The 26533-nt window shown below is 40.3% G+C and overlaps 1 protein-coding gene across 2 annotated transcripts in view; it reads left to right on the top strand.

Annotated features, from left to right (window-relative positions):
* The window catches only part of DCAF1 (DDB1 and CUL4 associated factor 1), an 88120-nt gene that overhangs the window by 45041 nt on the left and 16546 nt on the right, over positions 1 to 26533 (top strand). For both annotated transcript variants that reach the window (XM_045989910.1, XM_045989911.1), the window contains 9 exons: positions 797 to 2057; positions 2648 to 2846; positions 3818 to 3900; positions 4468 to 4552; positions 7063 to 7296; positions 7872 to 7965; positions 8524 to 8628; positions 8838 to 8911; positions 9444 to 9545. In XM_045989910.1, the coding sequence (XP_045845866.1) occupies positions 797 to 2057; positions 2648 to 2846; positions 3818 to 3900; positions 4468 to 4552; positions 7063 to 7296; positions 7872 to 7965; positions 8524 to 8628; positions 8838 to 8911; positions 9444 to 9545 (2237 nt within the window). The remainder of the gene's footprint in view (positions 1 to 796; positions 2058 to 2647; positions 2847 to 3817; positions 3901 to 4467; positions 4553 to 7062; positions 7297 to 7871; positions 7966 to 8523; positions 8629 to 8837; positions 8912 to 9443; positions 9546 to 26533) is intronic.

The raw sequence follows: 26533 nt of genomic DNA, 5'->3' as shown, positions 1-26533 counted from the left end.
GTGCTGCACACTTTTATATAAGGGAGTTGTGTTAGTGAACTCAGATTTTCTGAATGGTACATGTGGTTTCATTCTTGAAAACCTTGTACTCTGCAGGGTCTTGTGTTAAAATAAAGTTTATGGGAAAAATGGGTTGGGGCAGACAATAAAAAACTTAAAGCAGATTTGTAATCTAAGCCCTAACAAAATCAGTAATTGGCAAGCCACTCAGAATGGACAAAAGCTATCATACACAAGAACAAAAGGAAAGTATGGTTTGTTTCAAAATATACTTTATTAAGAACAGGACTGGTAACAGCTCCTGCTAAGGTGAGCATGCAAAGTGGTGTGACTGGCTGTGAGTTTTGGGGTGCACCGCCACTTTGAGGGAGAAAGCCTGAGGTGTGCAGCCACTTTTTTTTAAACTTTCTTCATATAGCAGAAAGGGTTCCTGATGCCATTGTGGCAATCAGGCTGAGGGCTTTTCCCTTTTCTGCTAAAGGTTTTAATTTATTCCTGCTATTTTTGCTCCCCTTACCAGGAGAAATTGCACATGACCCTTGGTGACTTCCACATAATACTGACATCATTCCCCTATTTAACAAGTGCATATGAGGTATTGCATTATGAAGATATTGTGTAGTAGAACTGATTATATTTTATTCAAATAATTCCTTGTTTTCTAATAAAAAGGTATAGTAGTTTTAAGTGGAACAAAATGAATAGAAGTCTGCATTTTGACTCTGGAACAATCATTGAAGTTGGCTGTTAGTTTTATGAGGAATAATATAAAATGTTTTGAATTTCTCCCCCATAGGTATCAGCATTATTTTGGGAGTGGCTGAGGGTGAGTTCTTTATCCATGATGCTGAAATTCAGAAGTCAGCACTTCAGATTATCATCAATTGTGTGTGTGGCCCAGATAACAGAATATCCAGTATTGGCAAATTTATCTCTGGAACTCCTCGGAGAAAGCTGCCTCAGACTCCCAAAAGCAGCGAGCACACCCTGGCCAAGATGTGGAATGTGGTCCAGTCCAACAATGGCATCAAGGTGCTCCTGTCCTTACTGTCCATCAAGATGCCCATCACCGATGCAGACCAGATAAGGGCTCTGGCCTGCAAGGCCCTAGTGGGCCTGTCACGCAGTAGCACTGTCCGGCAGATCATCAGCAAACTGCCTCTTTTCAGCAGCTGCCAGATCCAGCAGCTGATGAAGGAGCCTGTCCTGCAGGACAAGCGCAGTGACCATGTCAAGTTCTGCAAGTATGCCGCCGAGCTCATTGAACGAGTGTCAGGAAAGCCGCTTCTCATTGGCACTGACGTGTCTCTGGCACGACTGCAAAAAGCAGATGTTGTTGCCCAATCAAGGATTTCCTTCCCTGAGAAAGAGCTGCTTCTGTTGATACGAAACCATCTCATTTCTAAAGGGCTTGGGGAGACAGCAACTGTGCTGACGAAAGAGGCTGACTTGCCCATGACTGCTGCCTCTCATTCATCTGCCTTCACCCCAGTCACTGCTGCTGCTTCTCCTGTCTCTCTTCCCCGAACCCCTCGCATCGCCAATGGCATTGCAACTCGACTGGGCAGCCATGCCGCTGTGGGTGCCTCCGCCCCTCCTGCCCCTGCCCATCCTCAGCCACGACCCCCCCAGGGTTCACTAGCTTTGCCTGGCCCATCTTATGCAGGCAATTCCCCCTTGATTGGTAGGATCAGTTTTATCAGAGAGAGGCCATCACCCTGCAATGGCAGGAAAATCAGAGTGTTGCGGCAGAAGTCGGACCATGGCGCCTATAGCCAAAGCCCAGCCATAAAAAAGCAGTTGGACAGACATCTTCCTTCCCCACCTACGCTGGACAGTATCATCACAGAGTATCTTAGAGAGCAGCATGCTCGCTGCAAGAACCCAGTTGCCACCTGCCCACCTTTCTCTCTCTTTACTCCTCATCAGTGTCCTGAGCCAAAACAGAGGCGGCAAGCGCCAATAAACTTTACCTCAAGGCTAAACCGCAGGGCATCATTTCCAAAGTATGGAGGGGTGGATGGCGGATGCTTTGATAGGCACCTTATCTTTAGCAGGTAAGGAGAGGCCACCTCCCTGGGAACTGGAATGATTCTTCTATTTAAATCAAAGTGTGTGGGTGATACCAGCATACATAGAGTGATGAATCCAGAAAGCCAGACTATTTGTTGACCTGAAATACCAATGATTGTCACTTTGTGTGAACATGAGTAATGTGGCTGTACCCCCTTTTGCCAACCATGGGGTCCTTGTGTGATTGTTGTATATTGTTAAGACACTCTGTGTTCTTGTTATAACTAGTATTTTTTTTTGGAACCCATGCACCATGCTGTCCCTAACTAGACTCCCAAACTTGTTTTTATGCTGGTCCAAGTTGTCTCCTATTCTGATTCTTCACAAATCTCATATAAAGATGATGGAATTGCAGGTGTTAAACATGGGGATTTTTGTTACTGTTTACATTTGGGAGTAGAGGTCCTTTTCCCTCCCTTAAAATGGAAATGAATCACTGAAGGTCACTGTGATACTTTGGAAGAACCCATTTGAAGTATAAATACTTTGGGTTTTTTTCTTTCATCCTTCTAGCAAAGTTTTCTTTTTTTCAGAATCCTTGTGCATTCTTTGTCTCTGATTCTCTTTTGCTTAGGTTCCGTCCTATTTCAGTGTTCAGGGAAGCCAATGAGGATGAGAGTGGCTTCACTTGTTGTGCATTCTCAGCACGGGAGCGGTTCCTGATGCTTGGCACCTGTACTGGGCAGTTGAAGCTCTATAATGTGTTTAGTGGACAGGAGGAGGCCAGCTATAACTGTCACAACTCGGCTATCACACATCTTGAACCTTCCAGGGTAAGGGTCCCCAGGTTGTTTTCACTTTTTTTTCTTAGATGGATTGGTGAACTATCAGCTTGTGGGTTGGCTGCTTATTTGTATATAAACTTCTACTGGAACATAGCCATGCTCATCTGCATGGTCTGTGGCTGCTTCTGTGCTACAATGGCAGAGCTGAGTAGCTGTGACACAGACCATATGGCTTACAAAGCCTAATATATTTACTGTTTGGACCTTCAAGTAAAAGTTTACCAATTCTCTCCTAAGAAGGGGAGGTGTGTGTGGGTGTGTGGTTTTTTTTTTGTTTGTTTGTTTGTTTTTTTTTTAAATTTGCCTCAGATGGAAACAGAATCTATCAACTATGATCACAGAAGTTTTCCTTTTGTGTCAGGAATAAATTTCAAAGTACTGTGAGTTTTTAGGAAAAAAGCATTATAGGATTCTAGTGGGTCATGGTTTATTAGTATTATCCTGTGGATGGAATTGATACCTTTGTTATTTCTAAAAGTCAGGACTATTAAGATAACAAGGATAATTTTCCTGATTTTCGAGTAAAGAAGACTCAATTTTTATTGTTTTTTTGTTTTTGTTTTTTAATTTTAAGAGTTTTAAGCTAAGAAAATCTGGCAAATGTTTTCAGTTGACTGATATTTCAGGTGAGGGGAGACTGAAGAATATGGCCAAATATTAAGAAAGGAGGAACCACCTTTGATATCTTTCCAAGTTTTTTCTTCCCCTACCCTTGGAACTATCGTATTTTTTGTTACTAGATCAGGAGAATTTAGTATTTTCTTAAATTTAGGTATTTTTAGAACATTGCATGTGCACATACTTAAATTCTAGCAGCTTCAACCATTTCTTGGTTCTTTGGAGCTTTTCTGTTTTCTATATGATATGACAATATTTTTTAAGCTTGTATTTTAAAATGCTAAGGGCAAATAGCCTTTATATAAATATGTGATTACCCACTGTGGGCCTCCTTCTTTTAGGATGGGTCCTTACTCCTGACATCTGCTACTTGGAGCCAGCCTCTGTCTGCACTTTGGGGAATGAAATCAGTATTTGATATGAAGTATGTAACTACTTTTATAACTTTAGTCTTTCTGTTCTGCAATTTACCTAATTTATATTCCCTTCATCCAGTTCTTCAACTTGAAGCCTTTTGGGAAAAGATGAATGCTGTGAATTATTGCTAATTTCTCTCTTCCTCATCTGTGGCTTATTTTTAATAAGACTGTATCCTTTTTAGTTCCAGGATATTCTTAAAAAGTATTCTTAGCACTTCCATCACACATTGACCCTTCACTAATCCAAAATGGCACATCTGTGTATTTTCTCATGTTCACATATGATAGTGGCGCTTTTTGCTGGGGTATGTTTCAAAGACATGTGTGGCCTATTAGCCATTTTTTTTTTTTAAACCAAGTAACTCCTGTTAATTACTTACAATTAATTATTTTGGATCTTTTTGTCAAACATGGAGGAAATTTTTTTTTAAAATCTTAAGTGTACAGTTTTATTGGGAATCCTCAGGTGGGTATGGTCAGGCAGCAGGGTGAGAATCATGTTTATTTTCAGTCAGTTGAGTGAGTATGTTCTAAGGGTCCATCACTTAGGTACTTCTGTTGTTTGTCCATAGGCATTCCTTCACAGAAGATCACTATGTTGAGTTCAGTAAGCATTCTCAGGATCGGGTCATAGGTACAAAAGGAGACATTGCCCACGTAAGTACTTAAGAATCCACTGCTTTCAAGCTAATTATGCCCATTTGTTTGTACTCAAAGCTTCTGGATTGAAGGACAGTCCTAAGGGCAACAACAAATTACCTAGTGATATTCTTTTTAAATAGAATCTAGCAGTGTAATAAAGTAGTTCTAAGCTATATGGGACCAAACATGAACTAATCTGGCAACTTGGGAGAGATGTCATTAGCATAGCACTTATTTTCAAATACTTAGTTTTAGGTGAAATGTAAGTCCATGCCTCTGTAAAGCCTCACCAGGGAGACAGTTAATATAGAAGCAGATATATGGTATGTTAGATGTTGGTGCTGCCAAGCAAAAGAAGCAGGGTCAGAGGTAGGAAGTGGCGGTGGTGGTGTGGAGTACTGTGTGTTTTATCTAGGATAATCAGTATCACTGGGTGATTTGAAGGAAGTGTGGGTGTCATGTAGCTGTCTGGGAGGAAAGTGTTTTAAGATACAGGGAATGTCAAGGGAAAAGCCTTTACTTGGGAGGTGGGAGAGAGAGGAGGGGAGAACAGGTCAGTGTCGGGAAAGGGGGTGACACATATCATAGTAGCATCTTACAGGGTGTTGTTAGGACCTTTGACTTTTCCTCTGAGATGCAGATACGGGAGGGTGAGCAGAGGACACATAATTAGATGTAAAGTTCCTGAAGTGTTTTTCTGCCTTCTGTGAGAGAAGCAAGAACAGGCCTTCCAGTTAGGATGTTGTGTTAGCACGCATGTGAGGCCTGCAGGGGGGCTGGGCCCAGGTGGTCATGGCACAGGTGATGAGAAGTGATACAGCTGGGCCCTGCGATTCTGGACACATGCAGTTTGTTATTCTATTAGACATTCAAGTAGGGAATGGGCAGTTGACTGTACAAAATGGGAGTTCAGGAGAGAGGTCTGGGATAGGAAGTACAAATACAGGAGTTATCTACATGTTGATAGTCTTTAGAGCCATGAACCTGGATGAGATCATTAAGGAGGCTAGGGAAGAGAACTGTGGGGACAGTCCTGGCATGTGCCAATATTTCAGATTTGCCACATGAGGAGGGATTTGGGAAGGAGACCAGGGGGCATGGCCAGTAAGGGAGAAGACCTTAGGAAAAAGATGTGCCACAGAAGGCGAGGGAAGATTCTTTTGAGGAATACTTGATCAGCTGAGTCAGAAACTATTGATGGGTATGTAAGATGAGAATTGAGAGGTACTGTTGATCGAATAATATGAAGCTTACTGTTAACTACATGAGGAGCTAGTTCTGTGCACCAGGGTGACAGTCTGATTAGAGTAGGTTCATGTGAGAACAGGGAAGTGGAGACAGTAGAGACAAATTTTGTAAGTGTGTTTGCTGAAAAGCAGAATTGGGGTGTAGTAGCTTGGAAAGGGGGGTGTAGGGAATACGGGAGTGTGAAGGAAGGGTTTCTCTCAAACTTTTCATTTGAAAATATTAAGATAAATAAAGTTGAAAGAGTAGTCCATATACCTACCACCTAGATTCAGCAGTGTAACGTTTTGCCATTTTGTCTAAATACGTATGTTTGTGTTTCTGAATCATTTGAAAGTAAGTTGCAGATATCATGATAATTTATCTCTGAGTCTTACAGAATGCATATTCTAGCAATAAGGACATTTTACTGCATATCTATTACCAAATATAAGAAAATTATACTAATTCCCAAATATCATCTGATATCCATTTCATACTCAGTTTTCCCCATTGTTCCTGATATGTTTGGTTTCAAATGCTTTTTGTTTTTTTTGAACCAGGATCCAGCCAAGATTCACATATTGCATTTGGTTGTTATGTCTCACTAATGTTTTAAAGCCAAGAACCATTTCTCCAGTTTTCATGACACTGACTTTTGAAGAGACCAGGCTAGTTGTCTTGTCCCATGATCTCGATTTGTTTGTTTTCTTGTGGTGTCTCCTTATTTGTTCCTACATTAAAGGAGGATTTTTTTTTTTTTTTTTAAAGATTGAAAATACTACAGCATATGTGTAAGCTGATGGGAAAGATCTGGTCTCTGCATGGGTTGCACATTGTAGACTTTGGAACTTCTGGTATTGCAGGGCTAAAATATTGGGAGATTTTAAGGAGAAAGGGTATTTCATTGATGCCTTTTTCCAAAAAGTGGCCCTATTAAAAATAGTATTCCATGAGTAATTATTGGTCAATCCATATGAATTTCTCCATTTCAATCGTAGAAACATTTTCTGTTTATTGAAAGGGGTAGGGGTAGAAGAGGGTTTTCGTATCTATTGCATTCTATCTTTTCATTTTCGTGTGGGAAAGAGACTTTTCAAACCTTGAATGGGAACCAAAGCCCTTAAACTTTGCTTGGATTGGTCTAGTCTTCCTACTTTTCAGATATTTTAACAACATTAGGGCTTTCAGGATTTTGGTGGGATTTGGAAAGATGGAGAGATATTTTACACAACTTCTCTGTGAATTGTCAACGGATGGATTGGTCTGATTTTTCTCTTCCCACCCCTTCTTCTCTAAAGATTTATGATATTCAGACTGGCAACAAGCTGTTGACTCTGTTTAACCCAGATCTTGCCAACAACTACAAGAGGAACTGTGCCACCTTTAATCCTACAGATGATCTTGTCTTAAATGATGGCGTCCTCTGGGATGTCCGCTCTGCACAGGCCATCCACAAGTTTGACAAGTTCAACATGAATATCAGTGGCGTTTTCCATCCGAATGGACTGGAGGTCATCATTAATACTGAGATTGTATCCTTTACACCTGTGTCTTACTTTCAATTTGTTAGCTGGTTTGTGATGCAGAAATAATCTTTCTACCAACATCCTGTCAAAGTATCCACACAGGTAATAATTTGGTGCCTCTCCTTTGACGTGTTGTTAATCTCCAGTGGTTGATAATTACCAATGACTGACTAGCATGTTTTTCTTTGTACTGAGAAGAGTGAGCAGATTCCTGCCTTGTGCTTCTTTCAGGTATCAAACTGGCTTTTATGTCTTGAGGAGGATTTTACTTTTGTACTCCAGAAATCAATTGCTAGACATAAGAGCAAGATGAAATGTTCCTGTTGAGAGGATGAGAATTTGTGTTGCTTTCATGTGTAAGAGGATGCCATAGGAGATTTTCAGGGACATTATTCTATAATGTACATTCTACATGCTTTTGTTTTACTTTGAAAGCATTTTTATTTTACTTCTTTAAAAAAAAAACTTACCTTCAAAACATTCATATCTCACAGAGGGGAAAATAGTATTTCAGAATTTCCCCAGTGAAGTTCCTTAAGAAATTTTGTATAAATAGTTTTCCTTGACTGCTCTCCTCCTAGTGGGATCTTCGTACTTTCCATCTTTTACACACAGTTCCTGCTCTGGATCAGTGTCGTGTGGTGTTTAACCACACGGGGACAGTGATGTATGGAGGTAATAACCTTTTTACTTTTCTACATTCTTTTTCTTCCTTCTTTCCCCCCTCATTAATTTGATACGTTTGGTTTGGAAATGTCTCTGAAATGTGAATTGGAAAACATTTGAAGGTTGTAACATAAAAGACAAAACGAGAGCACAAATGGTGACAAAGTTTGTTAATGAAAATAATGTTGATTTAGGGTGAAAGGCCACTGACTTCGAAGATAACAAGTAAATCTTGTATAGAAAGAAATTTCTTGCATTAATTTCCCAGCTCTGTCATCATCCTCTCAATATCATTATGAACTTGAAGAATCTTTGCTTTTGGAGTCTTTTGATGTTATAAGCCTGTAGCTGTAACACCTATTGAGAGCTAGAGGAAAGGTTGAGGATTCTGTTTGGGGTATACAAGGAGGATGCATTGAGAGGAACCAACTAGACAGAGTGGATTTACTGCAAAGAAACTGAAGTCTTGATTGTCCATTAATATTTCTGCACTTGTGAATAGGGGATGTTTCTGATTTCTAATAGTGTTTTGCTCCTTGGCTACCTTTTCCCTTTCCTCCCCATTAGCTATGCTGCAGGCAGATGATGAAGATGACTTAATGGAAGAGAGGATGAAAAGCCCTTTTGGATCATCCTTTCGAACATTTAATGCAACTGACTACAAACCTATAGGTATGAATGAAGGAGCAGACATTGTTCCTTTTGTCCTGTTTTGGTTTTCCTTATTTAAGATCCTCCCTTTTCTGTAATTTTTCACTGAAAGGCCGAGAAGTTATGGAAATATATGTGAACAATCACCTTGAAATTCCTTTAGAGGAAAAGCTGATTTTAAGGTCATAGCAAGAGTCCAGTCCTGAATCTTGTCACATTCTGTTTTCCAGCAACTATTGATGTGAAACGGAACATCTTTGACCTGTGTACAGACACCAAAGACTGCTATCTTGCTGTCATTGAGGTAAAGGGAGCTGGCAGAAACCCTGCTGTTTTGTTCTGATCTTTAGGATCATTTTCAAGTTATACAACAGGCATTTTGTCTGATCTAAGATACTTTCTAAAGTTGGTGCATTTCTGAAGGTAGTTATTGATAGCCTACTCATTTGATGGGGAGATATATATTGTAAGAGAAATAATAAAATCCCAATATAAAACAACATGGACAGTCTGTCCCATTTTCTAATATACCGGGTTCACTGTCATCCATTTCTTAGAGGAGTCTGAATCTCTTGCCAGAGCAAGATCGTTCATTCCAAGGATGGTGATCTCTCTTTTGCCTGTATCTCCTGCTCTGGGATCAGCCTTCTCATCTTGCTTTTTTTCCCTTTCTGTGTCCCAGGCATAACATTTTCAGAGTTAGTTCAAGAATTTGGGGTATCAGAAGTTCTGACAGTTACAGAGTCAAGGTGCATGGGTGCCAGTCCTAACTGAGATGTAGATGTGGGCCTTCTGAAAACTTAACTGTTCTTTGTGCATTGGGTATTCTCTTTCAGAACCAAGGCAGTATGGATGCTCTGAATATGGACACAGTGTGCAGGCTGTATGAAGTGGGCAGGCAACGTTTGGCAGAGGATGAGGATGAAGAGGAGGACCAGGTCAGTAGTCCTTGAGATATCTTGTTGCTGAACAATGCTTTATAGAACAATATCTTATGCTTTTCTTTTTTGACTATAAAGATTTTTTAATATCAGCCTTTGTTCCCTGTTGGCATATTGTACAGGCGTATCATCCATAAAATTACTAAAATAACTAAAACTCAGGAGAAAGCAGATATTTGTTACTATAAACCTATAACCCCAGTACCTGATGGTCCTGTGAGTTCCATTTGTAGATTAATTAGCAATCACAGAAATTGTTTTGGAGGCTTCCTTTAACTCACTTTTGGGACCAGTGCCCTGTGTGGTTTCAGGATGAGGAGCCCCCATATTCCCAGGGTCAGTATAAAACAGAAAAGTCAGCCTGCTGAGAAGGGTCCTAGAAATGGCTTAAGCTTTATAAAGGTCTGGTTTGCATTTTCTCAGTTTTATGGTGTAGTATCTTTTCACAGTAATGGATTTGTAAGTAAAGATTTTGACACTTTTGGAAATTAAACATTTATTAAATGTGGGTAGATAGTATGTCTCACAGTATCTTAGTCTTTTTTTCATAGAGGATTTTAAGTTACGGTCATATTCTAGGTGCTTGCCTATGTGGTGTGTCAGTATCTGTTCTGAGGAGTTTCTTAAACTTTTGACTTTCAGCAGATCTTTCCCAACTGGGGTCACACCACATTCTCTATGCATAAAGCTCCTATAAACATCCATGTATAGGCTTTTCTGCGGACATAAATTTCAACTCCTTTGGGTAAATACTAAGGACTGCTGTTGCTAGATTGTATGGGACGAGTTATATTTAATTTCTTAAGAAAATGACAAACTTTCTGCCAAAGAGGCTATAACATTTTGCATTTTTACCATCAGTAAATAAGAATTCTTGTTGTTTCACATCCTTACCAGCATTTGGTGTTGTCAGTGTTTTGGATTTTGGACATTCTAATAGGTATGTAGTAGTATATATCATTATTTAATTAAATTAAAAAATTAATAGACATTCCTTTGTTGAACAGTTTCTACACATAACCAAAATGTGTCATTTGATTTTTTTGGAGTAGGCAAGAACTAAGGTCTTGTAGTTTTATGAGCCTGCTACAAATGTTTTCTGAAAATGATTTAACTGAACCTGTTGACACCCTTCCTGATGGCTGGTACAAGACCAAAAGGAAGGAGACTTTCTCCACAGTCCTTCTGGGCTCCTCCCCCATTTCAGGAAGCTTGTTTCTAAGTGGAAGGCTCTATCGTTATTTTAATTTGCATCTCCCCACTGGCATATCTTTTTTTTTTTTTTAAATTAATTATTTTTTCAGCGTAACAGTATTCATTGTTTTTGCACAACACCCAGTGCTCCATGCAACACGTGCCCTCCCTATTACCCACCACCTGGTTCCCCCAACCTCCCACCCCCGCCCCTTCAGTACCCCCAGGTTGTTTCTCAGAGTCCATAGTCTCTCATGGTTCGCCTCCCCTTCCAATTTCCCCCAACTTCCTTCTCCTCTCCATCTCGCAATGTCCTCCATGTCATTTGTTATGCTCCACAAATAAGTGAAACCATATGATACTTGACTCTCTCTGCTTGACTTATTTCACTCAGCACAATCACCTCCAGTCCCGTCCATTTTGCTACAAAAGTTGGGTATTCATCCTTTTTTTTTTTTTAAATAAACATATAATGTGTTTTTATCCCCAGGGGTACAGGTCTGTGAATCACCAGGTTTATACACTTCACAGCACTCTCCATAGCACATACCCTCCCCAATGTCCATAACTCCCTCCCCCTCTCCCAACCCCACCTCCCCCCAGCAACCCCCAGTTTGTTTTGTGAGATTAAGAGTCATTGATGGTTTGTCTCCGTCCCAATCCCATCTTGTTTCATTTATTCTTCTTCTATCCCCCTAACCCCCCATGTTGCATCTCCCCGTCCTCATATCAAGGAGATCATATGATAGTTGTCTTTCTCCGATTGACTTATTTCACTAAGCATGATACCCTCTAGTTCCATCCATGTCATCGCAAATGGCAAGATTTCATTTCTTTTGATGGCTGCATAGTATTCCATTGTGTATATATACCACATCTTCTTTATCCATTCATCTGTTGTTGGACATCTAGGTTCTTTCCATAGTTTGGCTATTGTAGACATTGCTGCTATAAACATTTGGGTACACGTGCCCCTTTGTATCACTATGTTTGTATCTTTAGGGTAAATACCCAGTAGTGCAATTGCTGGGTCATAGGGTAGTTCTATTTTCAACATTTTGAGGAACCTCCATGCTGTTTTCCAGAGTGGTTGCACCAGCTTGCATTCCCACCAACAGTGTAGGAGGGTTCCCCTTTCTCCGCATCCTCGCCAGCATCTGTCATTTCCTGACTTGTTAATTTTAGCCATTCTGACTGGTGTGAGGTGATATATCTCATTGTGGTTTTGATTTGTATTTCCCTGATGCCGAGTGACGTGGAGCACTTTTTCATGTGTCTGTTGGCCATCTGGATGTCTTCTTTGCAAAAATGTCTGTTCATGTCCTCTGCCCATTTCTTGATTGGATTGTTTGTTCTTTGGGTGTTGAGTTTGCTAAGTTCCTTATAGATTTTGGATACTAGCCCTTTATCTGATATGTTGTTTGCAAATATCTTCTCCCATTGTGTCAGTTGTATTTTGGTTTTGTTAACTGTTTGCTTTGCTGTGCAAAAGCTTTTGATCTTGATGAAATCCCAATAGTTCATTTTTGCCCTTGCTTCCCTTGCCTTTGCCATTGTTCCTAGGAAGATGTTGCTGTGGCTGAGGTCGAAGAGGTTGCTGCCTGCGTTCTCCTCAAGGATTTTGATGGATTCCTTTCTCACATTGAGGTCCTTCATCCATTTTGAGTCTATTTTCGTGTGTGGAGTAAGGAAGTGGTCCAATTTCATTTTTCTGCATGTGGCTGTCCAATTTTCCCAGCACCATTTATTGAAGAGGCTGTCTTTTTTCCATTGGACATTCTTTCCTGCTTTGTCGAAGATTTGTTGACCATAGAGTTGAGGGTCTATTTCTGGGCTCTCTATTCTGTTCCATTGATCTATGTGTCTGTTTTTGTGCCAGTACCATACCGTCTTGATGATGACAGCTTTGTAATAGAGCTTGAAGTCCAGAATTGTGATGCCACCAACTTTGGCTTTCTTTTTCAATATTCCTTTGGATATTTGAGGTCTTTTCTGGTCCCATATAAATTTTAGGATTATTTGTTCCATTTCTTTGAAGAAAATGGATGGTATTTTGATAGGGATTGCATTAAATGTGTAGATTGCTTTAGGTAGCATAGACATTTTCACAATATTTATTCTTCCAATCCAGGAGCATGGAACATTTTTCCATTTCTTTGTGTCTTCCTCAATTTCTTTCATGAGTACTTTATAGTTTTCTGCATATAGATTCTTAGCCTCTTTGGTTAGGTTTATTCCTAGGTATCTTATAGTTTTGGGTGCAATTGTAAATGGGATTGACTCTGGAATTTCTCTTTCTTCTGTCTTGTTGTTGGTGTAGAGAAATGCAACTGATTTCTGTGCATTGATTTTATATCCTGCCACTTTACTGAATTCCTGTACAAGTTCTAACAGTTTTGGAGTGGAGTCTTTTGGGTTTTCCACATACAGTATCATATCTGCGAACAGTGATAGTTTGACTTCTTCTTTGCCGATTTGGATGCCTTTAATTTCTTTTTGTTGTCTGATTGCTGAGGCTAGGACTTCTAGTACTATGTTGAATAGCAGTGGTGATAATGGACATCCCTGCCGTGTTCCTGACCTTAACGGAAAAGCTTTCAGTTTTTCTCCATTGAGAATGATATTTGCGGTGGGTTTTTCATAGATGGCTTTGATAATATTGAGATATGTGCCCTCTATCCCTACACTTTGAAGAGTTTTGATCAGGAAGGGATGCTGTACTTTGTCAAATGCTTTTTCATCATCTATTGAGAGTATCATATGGTTCTTGTTCTTTCTTTTATTAATGTGTTGTATCACATTGATTGATTTGCGGATGTTGAACCAACCCTGCAGCCCTGGAATAAATCCCACTTGATCGTGGTGAATAATCCTTTTAATGTACTGTTGAATCCTATTGGCTAGTATTTTGGCGAGAATTTTTGCATCTGTGTTCATCAAGGATATTGGTCTGTAGTTCTCTTTTTTGGTGGGATCCTTGTCTGGTTTTGGGATCAAGGTGATGCTGGCCTCATAAAATGAGTTTGGAAGTTTTCCTTCCATTTCTATTTTTTGGAACAGTTTCGGGAGAATAGGAATGAGTTCTTCTTTAAATGTTTGGTAGAATTCCCCTGGGAAGCCGTCTGGCCCTGGGCTTTTGTTTGTCTGGAGATTTTTGATGACTGTTTCAATCTCCTTACTGGTTATGGGCCTGTTCAGGTTTTCTATTTCTTCTTGGTTCAGTCGTGGTAGTTTATATGTCTCTAGGAATGCATCCATTTCTTCCAGATTGTCAAATTTGTTGGCGTAGAGTTGCTCATAGTATGTTTTTATAATTGTCTGTATTTCTTTGGTGTTAGTTGTGATCTCTCCTCTTTCATTCATGATTTTATTTATTTGGGTCCTTTCTCTTTTCTTTTTGATAAGTCTGGCCAGGGGTTTATCAATCTTATTGATTCTTTCAAAGAACCAGCTCCTAGTTTCATTGATTTTTTTCTATTGTTTTTTTGGTTTCTATTTCATTGATTTCTGCTCTGATCTTTATGATTTCTCTTCTCCTGCTGGGTTTAGGGTTTCTTTCTTGTTCTTTCTCCAGTTCCTTTAAGTGTAGGGTTAGGTTGTGTACTTGAGACTTTTCTTGTTTCTTGAGAAAGGCTTGTACCGCCAAATATTTTCCTCTCAGGACTGCCTTTGCTGTGTCCCACAGATTTTGAACTGTTGTGTTTTCATTATCATTTGTTTCCATGAATTTTTTCAATTCTTCTTTAATTTCCTGGTTGACCCATTCATTCTTTAGAAGGATGCTGTTTAGTCTCCATGTATTTGGGTTCTTTCCAGCTGTCCTCTTGTGATTGAGTTCTAGCTTCAGAGCGTTGTGGTCTGAAAATATGCAGGGAATGATCCTAATCTTTTGATACCGGTTGAGACCTGATTTGTGACCCAGGATGTGATCTATTCTGGAGAAGGTTCCATGTGCACTAGAGAAGAATGTGTATTGTTTTGCTTTGGGATGAAATGTTTTGAATATATCTGTGATGTCCATCTGGTCCAGTGTGTCATTTAAGGCCTTTATTTCCTTGTTGATCTTTTGCTTGGATGATCTGTCCATTTCAGTGAGGGGAGTGTTAAAGTCCCCTACTATTATTGTATCATTATTGATGTGTTTCTTTGATTTTGTTATTAATTGGTTTATATAGTTGGCTGCTCCCACGTTAGGGGCATAGATATTTAAAATTGTTAGATGATCTTGTTGGACAGACCCTTTGAGTATGATATAGTGTCCTTCCTCATCTCTTATTATAGTCTTTGGCTTAAAATCTAATTGATCTGATATAAGGATTGCCACCCCAGCTTTCTTCTGATGCCCATTAGCATGGTAAATTGTTTTCCACCCCCTCACTTTAAATCTGGAGGTGTCTTCGCGTCTAAAATGAGTTTCTTGTAGGCAGCATATAGATGGGTTTTGTTTTTTTATCCATTCTGATATCCTGTGTCTTTTGATTGGGGCATTTAGCCCATTAATATTCAGGGTAACTATTGAGAGATATGAATTTAGTGCCACTGTATTGGCTGTAAGGTGACTGTTACTGTATATTGTCTCTGTACCTTTCTGATCTACTACTTTTAGGCTCTCTCTTTCCTTAGAGGACCCCTTTCAATATTTCCTGTAGAGCTGGTTTGGTGTTTGCAAATTCTTTCAGTTTTTGTTTGTCCTGGAAGCTTTTTATCTCTCCTTCTATTTTCAATGATAGCCTAGCTGGATAGAGTATTTTTGGCTGCATGTTTTTCTCGTTTAGTGCTCTGAATATATTATGCCAGCTCTTTCTGGCCTGCCAGGTCTCTGTGGATAAGTCTGCTGCCAATCTAATATTCTTACCATTGTATGTTACAGACTTCTTTTCCCGGGCTGCTTTCAGGATTTTCTCTTTGTCACTAAGACTTGTAAATTTTACTATTAGGTGACGGGGTGTGGACCTATTCTTGTTGACTTTGAGGGGCGTTCTCTGCACCTCTTGGAATTTGATGCTCGTTCCCTTTGCCATATTAGGAAAATTCTCTCCAATAATTCTCTCCAATATACCTTCTGCTCCCCTCTTTCTTCTTCTTCTGGACTCCCAATTATTCTAATGTTGTTTCGTCTTATGGTGTCACTTATCTCTCGAATTCTCCCCTCATGGTCCAGTAGCTGTTTTTCCCTCTTTTGCTCAACTTCTTTATTCTCTGTCATTTGGTCTTCTATATCACTAATTCTTTCTTCTGCCTCATTTATCCTAGCAGTGAGAGCCTCCATTTTTGATTGCACCTCATTAATAGCTTTTTTGATTTCAACTTGGTTAGATTTTAGTTCTTTAATTTCTCCAGAAAGGGCTTTTATATCTCCAGAGAGCGTTTCTCTAATATCTTCCATGCCTTTTCGAGCCCGGCTAGAACGTTCAGAATCGTCATTCTGAAGTCTAGATCTGACATATTACCAATGTCTGTGTTGATTAGGTCCCTAGCCTTCGGTACTGCCTCCTGTTCTTTTGTTTGTGGTGATTTTTTCCGCCTTGTCATTTTGTCCAGATAAGAGGATACGAAGGATCAAATAAAATACTAAAAGGGTGGCAAAGACCCCAGAAAAATGTGCTGTAACCAAATCAGAAGAGACCCCAAATTGTGGGGGGGGGGGGAAGGGACTAAAAAGAGGTTCAGAAAAAAAAATTTGAAAAATAAAACAAATAAAGAAAAAATATATATTTAGATAAACTTGTCAAAAACGTTAAAAAAGAAAAGGGTAAAGTTTTAAAAAATTTAGCAGAAGAAGAAAAAAGAAAGAACAAAAATGGAAAAAAAAAATTGAAGTAGCCGCAAGACTAAAGAATCATGGGGAGAAAGCCATGAGTTCCGTGCTTTGCTTTCTCCTCTGGAATTCTGCTGCTGTCTTAGGTATTGAACCTGTTTTCCTTGATAGATGAACTTTGTCCTGGCTGGATATTTTGTTGATCTTCTAGGGGAGGGGCCTGTTGTATTGACTCTCAAGTGTCTTTGCCCAAGGCGGAATTGCACCGCCCTTACCGGGGGCCGGACTAAGTAATCCGCTGGGGTTCGCTTTTGGGAGCTTCTGTTCCCTGAACTCTTTCCGTAGAGTTCCGGAGGACGGAATCAAAATGGCGGCCCCACTCCTCAGTGCACCCCCAGAGGACAGCGCCCAATCACTCCCGCATCCCCAGCCTCTAGCCGCGCTCCGAGCTCACCCAACCCACGACCAGTTCAAGGTAATCCCGAGCTGAGAGTTCAGTCCTCGGCTCTGTCTCTGTAGCCGGCTTCTCCGTTCTAACACCTGCGAGCTCTGCGACACTCCGACATCCCCGATCCTTCTGTGACCCTGCAGGACCTGGGGCCACGTTGACCCTGCGTGGGCTTCACCCCGGTTTAGCCTCTGGAGCAAAGTCCCTCAGTGGAACAGACTTTTAAAAGTCCTGATTTTGTGCTCCGTTGCTTTGCTGGGAGCCGGCCCCTCCCGCCGTGGTCTATCTTCCCGTCGTTTAGATTCACTTCTCCGCCAGTCCTGTCTTTCAGAAAGTGGTTGATTTTCTGTTTCTAGAATTGCTCTTCTTCTCTTCGATCTCCCGTTGGATTTGTAGGTGTTTGCAATGTTTAGATAAGCTATGGAGCTGATCTCCTGCTACCTGATGTAGTCTCAGCCTGCTACTTCTCCACCATCTTGACTCCTCTCCCACTGGCATATCTTGGGGAGCATCTTTCCACACGGTTATTTGCCATTTATAGATCTTCTTTGGTGAGGTGTCAAAGCCATTGGCTTATTTTTAAATTAGGTTGCTTGTGTTTTTATTGAGCTTTAAGAGTTCTTTGAATACTTTGGCTAATAGTATTTTATATAATACATTATTTTCAAATATTTCCTCTTAGTTTGTGGCTTATCTTCTCATTCTCTTGACTGTGTCTTTCACAGAGCAGAAATTTTTGTCTTCATGAAGTCCAGCTAATCAATGATTTCTTTCATGATTGTACCTTTGAGGTTGCATCTATAAAGTCTTCAAACTCAGGGTCATCTAGATTTTCTCCTGTTATTTTCTAGGAGTTTTGTACTTTTGCATTTCACACTTAGGTCTGTGATTCTTTCTGAGTTAATTTTTGTGAAGGGTTTAATGTCTGTGTCTAGATTTATTTATTCTTTTTTTTTTTTTTTTTTTTGCTTATAAATGTCCAGTTTAGGGGCGCCTGGGTGGCTCAGTGGGTTAAAGCCTCTGTCTTTGACTAAGGTCATGATCCCAGAGTTCTGGGATCGAGCCCCGCATCGGGCTGTCTGCTCATTGGGGAGCCTGCCTCCCCCTGTCTCTCTGCCTGCCTCTCTGCCTACTTGTGATCTCTGTCTGTCAAATAAATAAATAAACTCTTTAAAAAAAAATGTCCAGTTTAAATACCATTTGTTGAAGACTTTTTCCCCATTATATTGCCCCTTCTCTTTTGTTGCGGTACATTTGACAATTTGGGGTGGTGGCGGAGGGCAGGAGGAGAGGGAGAGAATCTTAAGCAGGCTCCATGCCCCATGTAGAGCCCAACAGAGGGCTCTATCCCACAACCCTGAGATGACTTGAGCTGAAATCAAGAGTTGGAGGCTTGACTGACTGAACCACCCAGGTACCCTCAAATGACTATTTTTATGTGGATCTATTTCTAGGCTCTCTACTGTTCTGTTGATCTGTCTATATTCTAAAATACCTCACTGTCTTGGTTACTGTCACTTTATAGTAAGTTTTGAAGTTGTGTCATGCCAGTCTCCAACTTTGTTCTCCTTCTGTATTGTGTTGACTGTTCTGGGTTGTTTTCTTCTGTATATAAACTTTTTTTTTTTTTTTTTTTTAAAGATTATTTATTTGGTAGAAGAGACAGTGAGAAAGGGAACACAAGCAGGTGGAGTGGGAGAGGGAGAAGGAGGCTTCCTGCTGAGCACAGAGCCCGATGCGGGGCTCAATCCCAGGACCCTGGGATCATGACCTGAGCCAAAGGCAGAGGCTTTAACCCACTGAGCCACCCAGATGCCCCTCCATATAAACTTTTGAATCAGTTTGTTGTTACCTGCAACATAGTTGCTGGGATTTTGAATGGGAGTGCCTTACATTTATTTATAGATCAATTTAGGAAGATCTGACATCTTGACAGTATTGAGTCTTCCTGTCCATGAACATGGACTCTCTTCATTTGTTTAGTTCTCTGATTTCTTTCATCAGAGTAATACAGTTTTCCTCCTACAGATCTTGTACATATTTTGTTAGGTTTATACCTAAGTATTAAATTTTGAGAGGTGGGGCTAATGTAAGTGACACTGTGTTTTTTAATTTTAGTTTCCACTTGTTCATTGCTGGGGTGCAGGAAATCTGTTATATAGGAAAGATTGTGAATTATTTTTGTGTCCTGCAGCACTGCTATAATTGTTTAATTCAGTTTTCAGTATCAGTTCTTTGGGATTTTCTGCATAGTCATATCATCTGCAGACATTGACAGTTTTATTTCTTCTTTCCTAGTCCGTACCACTTTTTCCCCTCTTCTTACCTATTGTATTAGCTAGGACTTCCAGTATGATGTTGAAAAGTAAGCGATCTTGATTCTGATCTTAGCAGGGAAGTTCTCAGTTTCTCACCATTAAGTATGGTGTTAGCTGTGGTTTCTTAACAGTCCTTTATCTGGTTGAAGAAGCTCCCCTCTATTCCTGTTTTACTCAGAGTTTTCAGTTATGGGTGTTGGGTTTTGTTAGTCTTTTTCTGAATCTGTTGATGCGATCTTTTTTCTTTAGCCTGTTGAAATAATGAATTACATTAATTGATTTTAATGCGTAGCTGTAATACATCCTATTTGGTTGTGGTGTATAATTCTTTCTATACAGTGTGCAATATGATTTGCTAATATTTCATTGAGGATTTTTACATCTGTGTTTATGAAAGAGGTTGGACTGTAGTTTTCATTTCTTGTGCAGTAGTCCCCCCCTCCCTCCCTTCCAGCCCCCCATTTGTAGTTTCACTTCCTGTGGTTTCACTTTCCATGGTTGCAGTTACCTGCAGTCAACTCCAGTTTGGAGACAGGTGATCCTCTTTCTGCTGTATGGTCAGAAGGTCAGTAATAGCCTGCATCACAGTGCCTCATTCACCTCACTGCGTGTTACCATGTAGGCATTTTATCATCTCACATCATCACAAGAATACAATCAGATTTCGAAAGAGAGACCATATTCACATAAGTTACTAATTTCTTACTGTGCCTAATTTATAAACTAAACTTTATCATAGGCATGCATGTTTAGCAAAAAAACATATATGTAGGATTTGGTACTATCCTTATTTTCAAGCATCCACTGGGGGTGGGTGTCTTGGAACATATCCCTGTTGGATAAGGGGGGGGGGGTACTACTATAATGTCTTTGGGGTTGGTATTAGGATAATGCTGGACTCATATGATGAATCAGAAAGTATTTTATCTGCTTCTGTCTTCTAGAAGAGATTTTAGACAATTGATATACTTTTTTTATGTTAAGTAGAATTCATCAGTGAACCCATGTGAGCCTGGTGCTTTCTGTTTTGGAAGGTTATTAATTATTGATTAAATTTCTTTAATAGCTAAACGCCTATTCAGATCATCTGTGCATTTTGGAAAATGGTGTCTGTCTTTCAAGGAGTTGGTCTGTTTCATCTAGGTTATCAAATTTGTGGGCATACAGTTCATAGAATTCTTTTTTTTTTTTTAAAGATTTTATTTATTTATTTGACAGAGATCACAAGTAGGCAGAGAGGCAGGCAGAGAGAGAGGAAGGGAAACAGGCTCTCTGCTCAGCGGGGCTGAGTCCTAGGGCTCAATCCCAGGACCCTGGGACCATGACCTGAGCTGAGGGCAGAGGCTTTAACCCACTGAGCCACCGAGGCGCCCCTTGTAGAATTCTTTTATCATTTTTTTATTTAAAGATTTAATTAGTTTTTTTGAGAGAGAGGGAGAGTGCTCATGTGTGAGCAGGGAGAAGGGCAGTGGAATATGGAGCTCAATGTGGGGCTTGGTTCCATGACCCTGAGATCATGACCTGAGCTGAGAGGCCAAGCTCAGCTCAACTGACTGAGCCACCAGGTGCCCCAGAATTCTTTTATCTTTTTATTGTCCATGGGGTCTATACTGATGTGTCCTCTCTTTCATTTCTGATATTAGTAATTGTGTCCTCTTTTTTTCTTAGCCTGGCTAGAGGCTTATCAATTTTATCAGTCTTTTTTTTTTTTTTTAACATTTTATTTATTTATTTGAGAGAGAGCGACAGAGAGCTTGAGCAGGGGAGGGGCAGAGGGAGAGGGAGAAGCAGGATCTGCACTGAGCAGGGAGCCTGACACGGGGCTCCATCCCAGGACCCTGGGATCACGACCTGAGCCGAAGGTAGATGCTTAACTGACTGAGCCCCCCAGGTGCCCCTAATTTTATCAGTCTTTTTAAAGAACCAGCTTTGACTGCATTGATTTCTCTATTAATTTCCTGTTTTCAATTTCATTGATATCTACTCTTGATTTCTGTTCTTCTTCTTGCTTTGGATTTGATTTGCTCTTATACTTCTAGTTTTCTAAGGTGGAAGCTTAGCTTAGACAAGCTATTCTTGTCTAATAATATGCATTCAGTACTGTAATTTTCCCTCTATGCACTAGTTGCACTGCGCCCCACAGATTTTATGTGTTCATTTTCATTTAGTTCAAAGCATTTTTTGAGATTTCTTTGACTCCTGCTATTCAGAAGTGTGTTTTTTAATCTCTCAAGTATTTGGGGTTTTCTAACTATATTTCTGTTACTAATTTTTAGTTTAATGCCATTGTGGTCTGAGAGCAAATATTATATGATTTCTATTTTAAATTTGTTAAGGTGTGCTTCATGGCCCAGAATGTGTCTATCTTGGTGAATATTTCATGTGAGTTTGAGAAGAATGTGTATTGAGTTGTTGGACAAAGTAGTCAATAGATGTCCATTATTTCAGTTGATAGATGGTTTGATCACTTCAGCCTTGTCCTTACTGATTTTCTGCCTGCTGTATCTTTCCATTTCTTGCTCTCTTTTTTTAAAAAGATTTTATTTATGGGGCGCCTGGGTGGCTCAGTGGGTTAAAGCCTCTGCCTTCGGCTCCGGTCATGATCCCAGCATCCTGGGATCGAGCCCCGCGTCGGGCTCTCTGCTCTGCGGGGAGCCTGCTTCCTCCTCTCTCTCTGCCTGCCTCTCTGCCTAGTTGTGATTTCTCTCTGTCAAATAAATAAAATATTAAAAAAAAATTTAAAAGATTTTATTTATTTATTTGATTGAGAGAAAGAGAGCTCAAGCACTCAAGCTAGGGGGAAGAGCAGAGGGAGAAGGACAAGCAGACACTGTGCCAAGCTTGGAGCCTGATGTGGGGCTCAGTCCTAGGACCCCCAAGATCATGACCTGAGCTGAAATCAAGAGTTGGATGCTTAAGCCATGGAGCCATTTAGGCACTCCCTGTATCTTTTCTTTTCTGATAGAGGGGTAATAAAGTAAGTAAGTGGATTACTATTACAGTAAGTGGATTCATCTGTTCTATCAGTTTTTGCCTCCTGTATTTTGATGCTCTTTGTTAGGCATGTATATGTTAAGGATTGTTATGTTTCCTTGGAAAATTGACCCCTTTATCATCATATAATGCCCTTCTTTATTCCTGATACTTTCCTTGGTCTGAAGTGTGCTTTGTCTGAAAATAATATAGTTATCTTGGCTTTTTAAATTCATGTTAGTATGGTATCTCTTTCTCCATGCATTTATTTTTGAAATGTATGTGTGTTTTTATTTAAAGTGGGTTTCTAGTGGACAACATGTAGTTGGTTGGGTCTTGTTTCTTTTTCTTTTTTTTGTTTTTAAAGATTTTATTTATTTATTTGATAGAGAGCACAAGTAGGCGGAGAGGCAGGCAGAGTGAGAGAGGAGGAAGCAGGCTCCTTGCTGAGCAGAGAGCCCCACGTGGGGCTCAATCCCAGGACCCAGAGATCATGACCTGAGCCGAAGGCAGAGGCTTTAAACCACTGAGCCACCCAGGCACCCCTGGGTCTTGCTTCTTGATCCACATGGATAATGTCTTTTAATTGATGTGTTTGGAGTATTGACATTCCCAGTGATTATTGGTATAGTTGGCTTCATTTCTGTACTTGTTACTGATTTCTCTTTGTTGCCCTCGTTTTTTGTTCCTGTTTTTGTTTGCTACTCTTTATAAGTGTTTTGTGGTTTTAATTGAGCATTTTTCTAAGTTTCTACTCTCTTCTTTGTTAGCATATTAGTTATACTTTTTTTAGTGGTTCTCCTAGAGGTTGCTTTATATATATACCTTTACACGTATCCAAGTCCACTTTCAAATGACACTACCTCTTTAGGAAGTATAAGTACCTTAAGATAGAATAATCTTAATTCTTCTCTCCTTTCCCTTGTTTTATTGCTGTCCTTCATTATATTTATGTATAAGCATACATAAGCATATATGTGTGTGTGTGTGTGTGTGTGTGTGTATATATACACATAATCTTATATAATCACACATTTTGCTGTTATTTTAGATAAACTATTATTATCTTGTACAAAGATCCATTAAAAATAGGGGCGCCTGGGTGGCTCAGTTGGTTAAGCATCTGCCTTTGGCTCAGGTCCTGATCTTAGGGTCCTGGGATTGAGCCTGCGTCCGGCTCCCTGCTCAGTAGGAAGTCTGCTTCTCCCTCTCCCTTTTGCCCCTCCCTCCTGCTCGTGCTTACACCCACACTCACTCTTTCCTCTCTAAATAAATAAATAAATAAATAAATACATTCTTAAAAAAGAAGAAAAATAAAATGTTTATTCGACCTTTACTTTTTCCTTCTCCACTGCTCTTCTTTTATGTAGATTGGAGTTTGACCTTAATCATTATCCTTCCCTCTGAAGAATTTCTTTTAACATTTCTTGCAAGATAGGTCCATTGGCAACAAATGCCCTCAATTTTTGTTTGAAGAAGAGTTGATTTCTCCACTTTTGAAGGATACTTTCACAGGACAAGATTATGAAATTCTAGGTTGGTGGTTTTTGTCTCTCAACATTTTAAGTATTTCACTTCCCTCTCTCCTTGCTTGCATGGTTTCTGAGGAGATGTGTGGTTTTACCTCTGTAGGTAAGGTCTTTTCCCCCTCTGGCTTCATAAGGAATTTTTTTTTTTAATCTTTGATTTTCTGTAGTTTGAAAATGATGTACCTATGTGTAGGCTTTTTGGGGGGGCATTTAACTTACTCAGTGTTCTTAGAGCTTCCTGGATCTGTGGTGTGGTGTCTGACTTTAATTTTGGCAAAATTTTCAGTCATCATGGATTCAAATATTTCTTCTTCTTCTCCTCCTCCTCCTCCTTTTTCTTCTTCTTCTTCTTTTAGAGAGAGAAGGGGGAAAGAGAGAGGGAGAGAGAATCTTTTTTTTTTTTAAAGATTTATTTATTTGACAGAGAGAGAGATCACAAGTAGGCAGAGAGGCATGTGGGGGGTGGGGAAGCAGGCTCCCTGCTGAGCAGAGAGCCTGACTCGGAGCTCTATCCCAGGACCCCGAGATCATGACCTGAGCCGAAGGCAGAGGCTTAACCCACTGAGCCAACCAGGTGCCCCAGACAGAGAGAATCTTAACCAGGCTCCATGGCCCAGTGTGGAGCTCAATGTGAGGCTTGATCCAACAACCCTGAGATCATGACCTAGCTAGTATCAGGACTCTGAGGCTTAACTGACTGAGCCACCCAGTTGCTCCCAAATATTTCTTCCATTCTTTTTTTCTCTTCCTTCTAGAATTCCTGTTATGAGTGTGTTACACCTTTTGTACTCATCCCACGGTTCTTGGGTATTTTGTTCTGTTTTTCAGTCTTTGTTCTCTCTACTTTTCAGTTCTGGTGGTGTCTTTTGAGATATCCTCACACTCTGAGATTCTTTTCTTAGCTATGTATAGTCTACTAATAAAGCCCATCAAAGCCATTCTTCATTTCTGTTACAGTGTTGTTTTTTTTTTAAATTTTTAAGATTTTATTTATTTGACAGAGATCACAGAGAGGCAGGCAGGGGCGGCGGTGGGGGTGTGGGAAGCAGGCTCCCCGCTGAGCAGAGAACCCGATGTGGGGCTCGATTCCAGGACCCTGGGATCATGACCTGAGCCGAAGGCAGAGGCTTTAACCCACTGAGCCACCCAGGCACCCCTGTCACAGTGTTTCTGGTTGATGGTATTTCTTTTTGGTTCTTTTCTTCAGATTTCCATGCCTCTGTTCCTGTTGCCTTTCTCTTCTTGCATGCTGTCCAGTTTATTCATTAGAGAGCTCCCTTAGCATCTTGATTATGGTTGTCTTAAATTCCTGGTCTTGCCATATCTAGGGCTGGGTCCAGTGCTTGTTCTGTCTCTTTAGACTGTGTGTTTTTCCCTTTTAGTAGGTCTTGTAATTTTTTTTTTCCCGAAGGTTTTATTTTTAAGCAATCTCTACATCCAATGTGTGTATGATGACTGGGGTTCAAACTCACAACCCAGAGATCAAAAGTCATGTGCTCCTATGACTAAGCCAGGCAGGCGCTTGTAATTTTTTTCCTTGATAGCTGGAGATGATGTGCTGGGTAAAAAGAACTGTCAGTTGGCCTTCAGTAATATGGTGGCAAGGTGTGGGAGAAGGGGAGTGTTTTAGTGAGTCTGTATCTCTGTACTATGAACTTCACACATGGTTCTGAGTTTTTTCCATCCCCTTTTAGAGGGACAGGGTGGCTAGAATGAGCTGGAGTTGTGTGTTTCCCTTCCCCCAGGTCAGTTAGGCTCTGATAATGTCCCAGCAGGTTAGGGTCTGGGTAACTAGTTTCTCCTGAGAGGAGGCCTTGTTAAGAAGAATAGAATGCTCTGCTGTATTTCAAAATGGTTGCCCCTCCACCGACCTTCTGTGGGAAGTCCAAGGGGATTTTTCTCAGATATTCACTGTGAGATTCTGGTCAAGTTCCTAGAGGTCAAACTCACAAAAGTGTGGGGGCCCTGATGACTGGTTCCCAGAGGAGTTTTTCTCTCTCAAGATTTATCCTCAGAATTGTGTTTAGCAATTTGTGAGTTCATAGTTCAGGTTTCCCAACCTTGACACTGGTACCTATGGAAGTTTATCCTTTTGGGTTTATGCTCTGACAAGTTGTAATTTTCTGCATTTTTCTTGTTAGTGTCTCCAGTTTTGGGGGCACTGGTGTCCCAGTGACTCCGCCTCTCTGTCAAATCTAAAGAGTTGACTTTTCAGTTTGTTCAGTGTTTTAAGAATGGTGACTTTCAGCTCACATGCCACACTGGAAACCAGAAGCAGTACCATGGCTTTTTGAATGCTGTATTTATTCAAAAGGACAGTTAGGCTCTAGAGTTGAAAACCACTTCACCTGGGGCACCTGGGTGGCTCAGTCAGTTAAGTGTCTGCCTTTGGCTCAGGTCATGATTGCAGCGTCCTGGGATTGAGCCCCACATTAGGCTCCCCGCTCCATCCTGAGCTGAGATCAAGAGTTGGACACTTAACCACTTTGAGATCTTTGGTTTATTCGTGACATGGATCTTCATGTTTTCTTGAGTGCTGTACTGTTTAACTTGTACGTGTTGGTAGTGTTTCTTGGTAGCAGAGCTTGTAAGTGGTATTAGATCCTCCAAATGTCATATGGTTGCCCTGGTTTGGTTTCTTAATAGTGTCTCTTCTTTTATTCTTGTGGCCTTTTGTTACCTTAGTCACTCCACTCCCTTAATGCACACTGTTTTCCACTATAGCTGTCATGAAACATGATGTACTTTATCTTTGAACAGATATA

The sequence above is a fragment of the Meles meles genome, chromosome 20 (genome assembly GCF_922984935.1).
Source record: "Meles meles chromosome 20, mMelMel3.1 paternal haplotype, whole genome shotgun sequence".
NCBI classification, from domain to species: Eukaryota; Metazoa; Chordata; class Mammalia; order Carnivora; family Mustelidae; genus Meles; species Meles meles.
The sequence above is the reverse complement of the archived record's forward strand: the minus strand, read 5'-3'. Positions and strand labels throughout refer to the sequence as shown.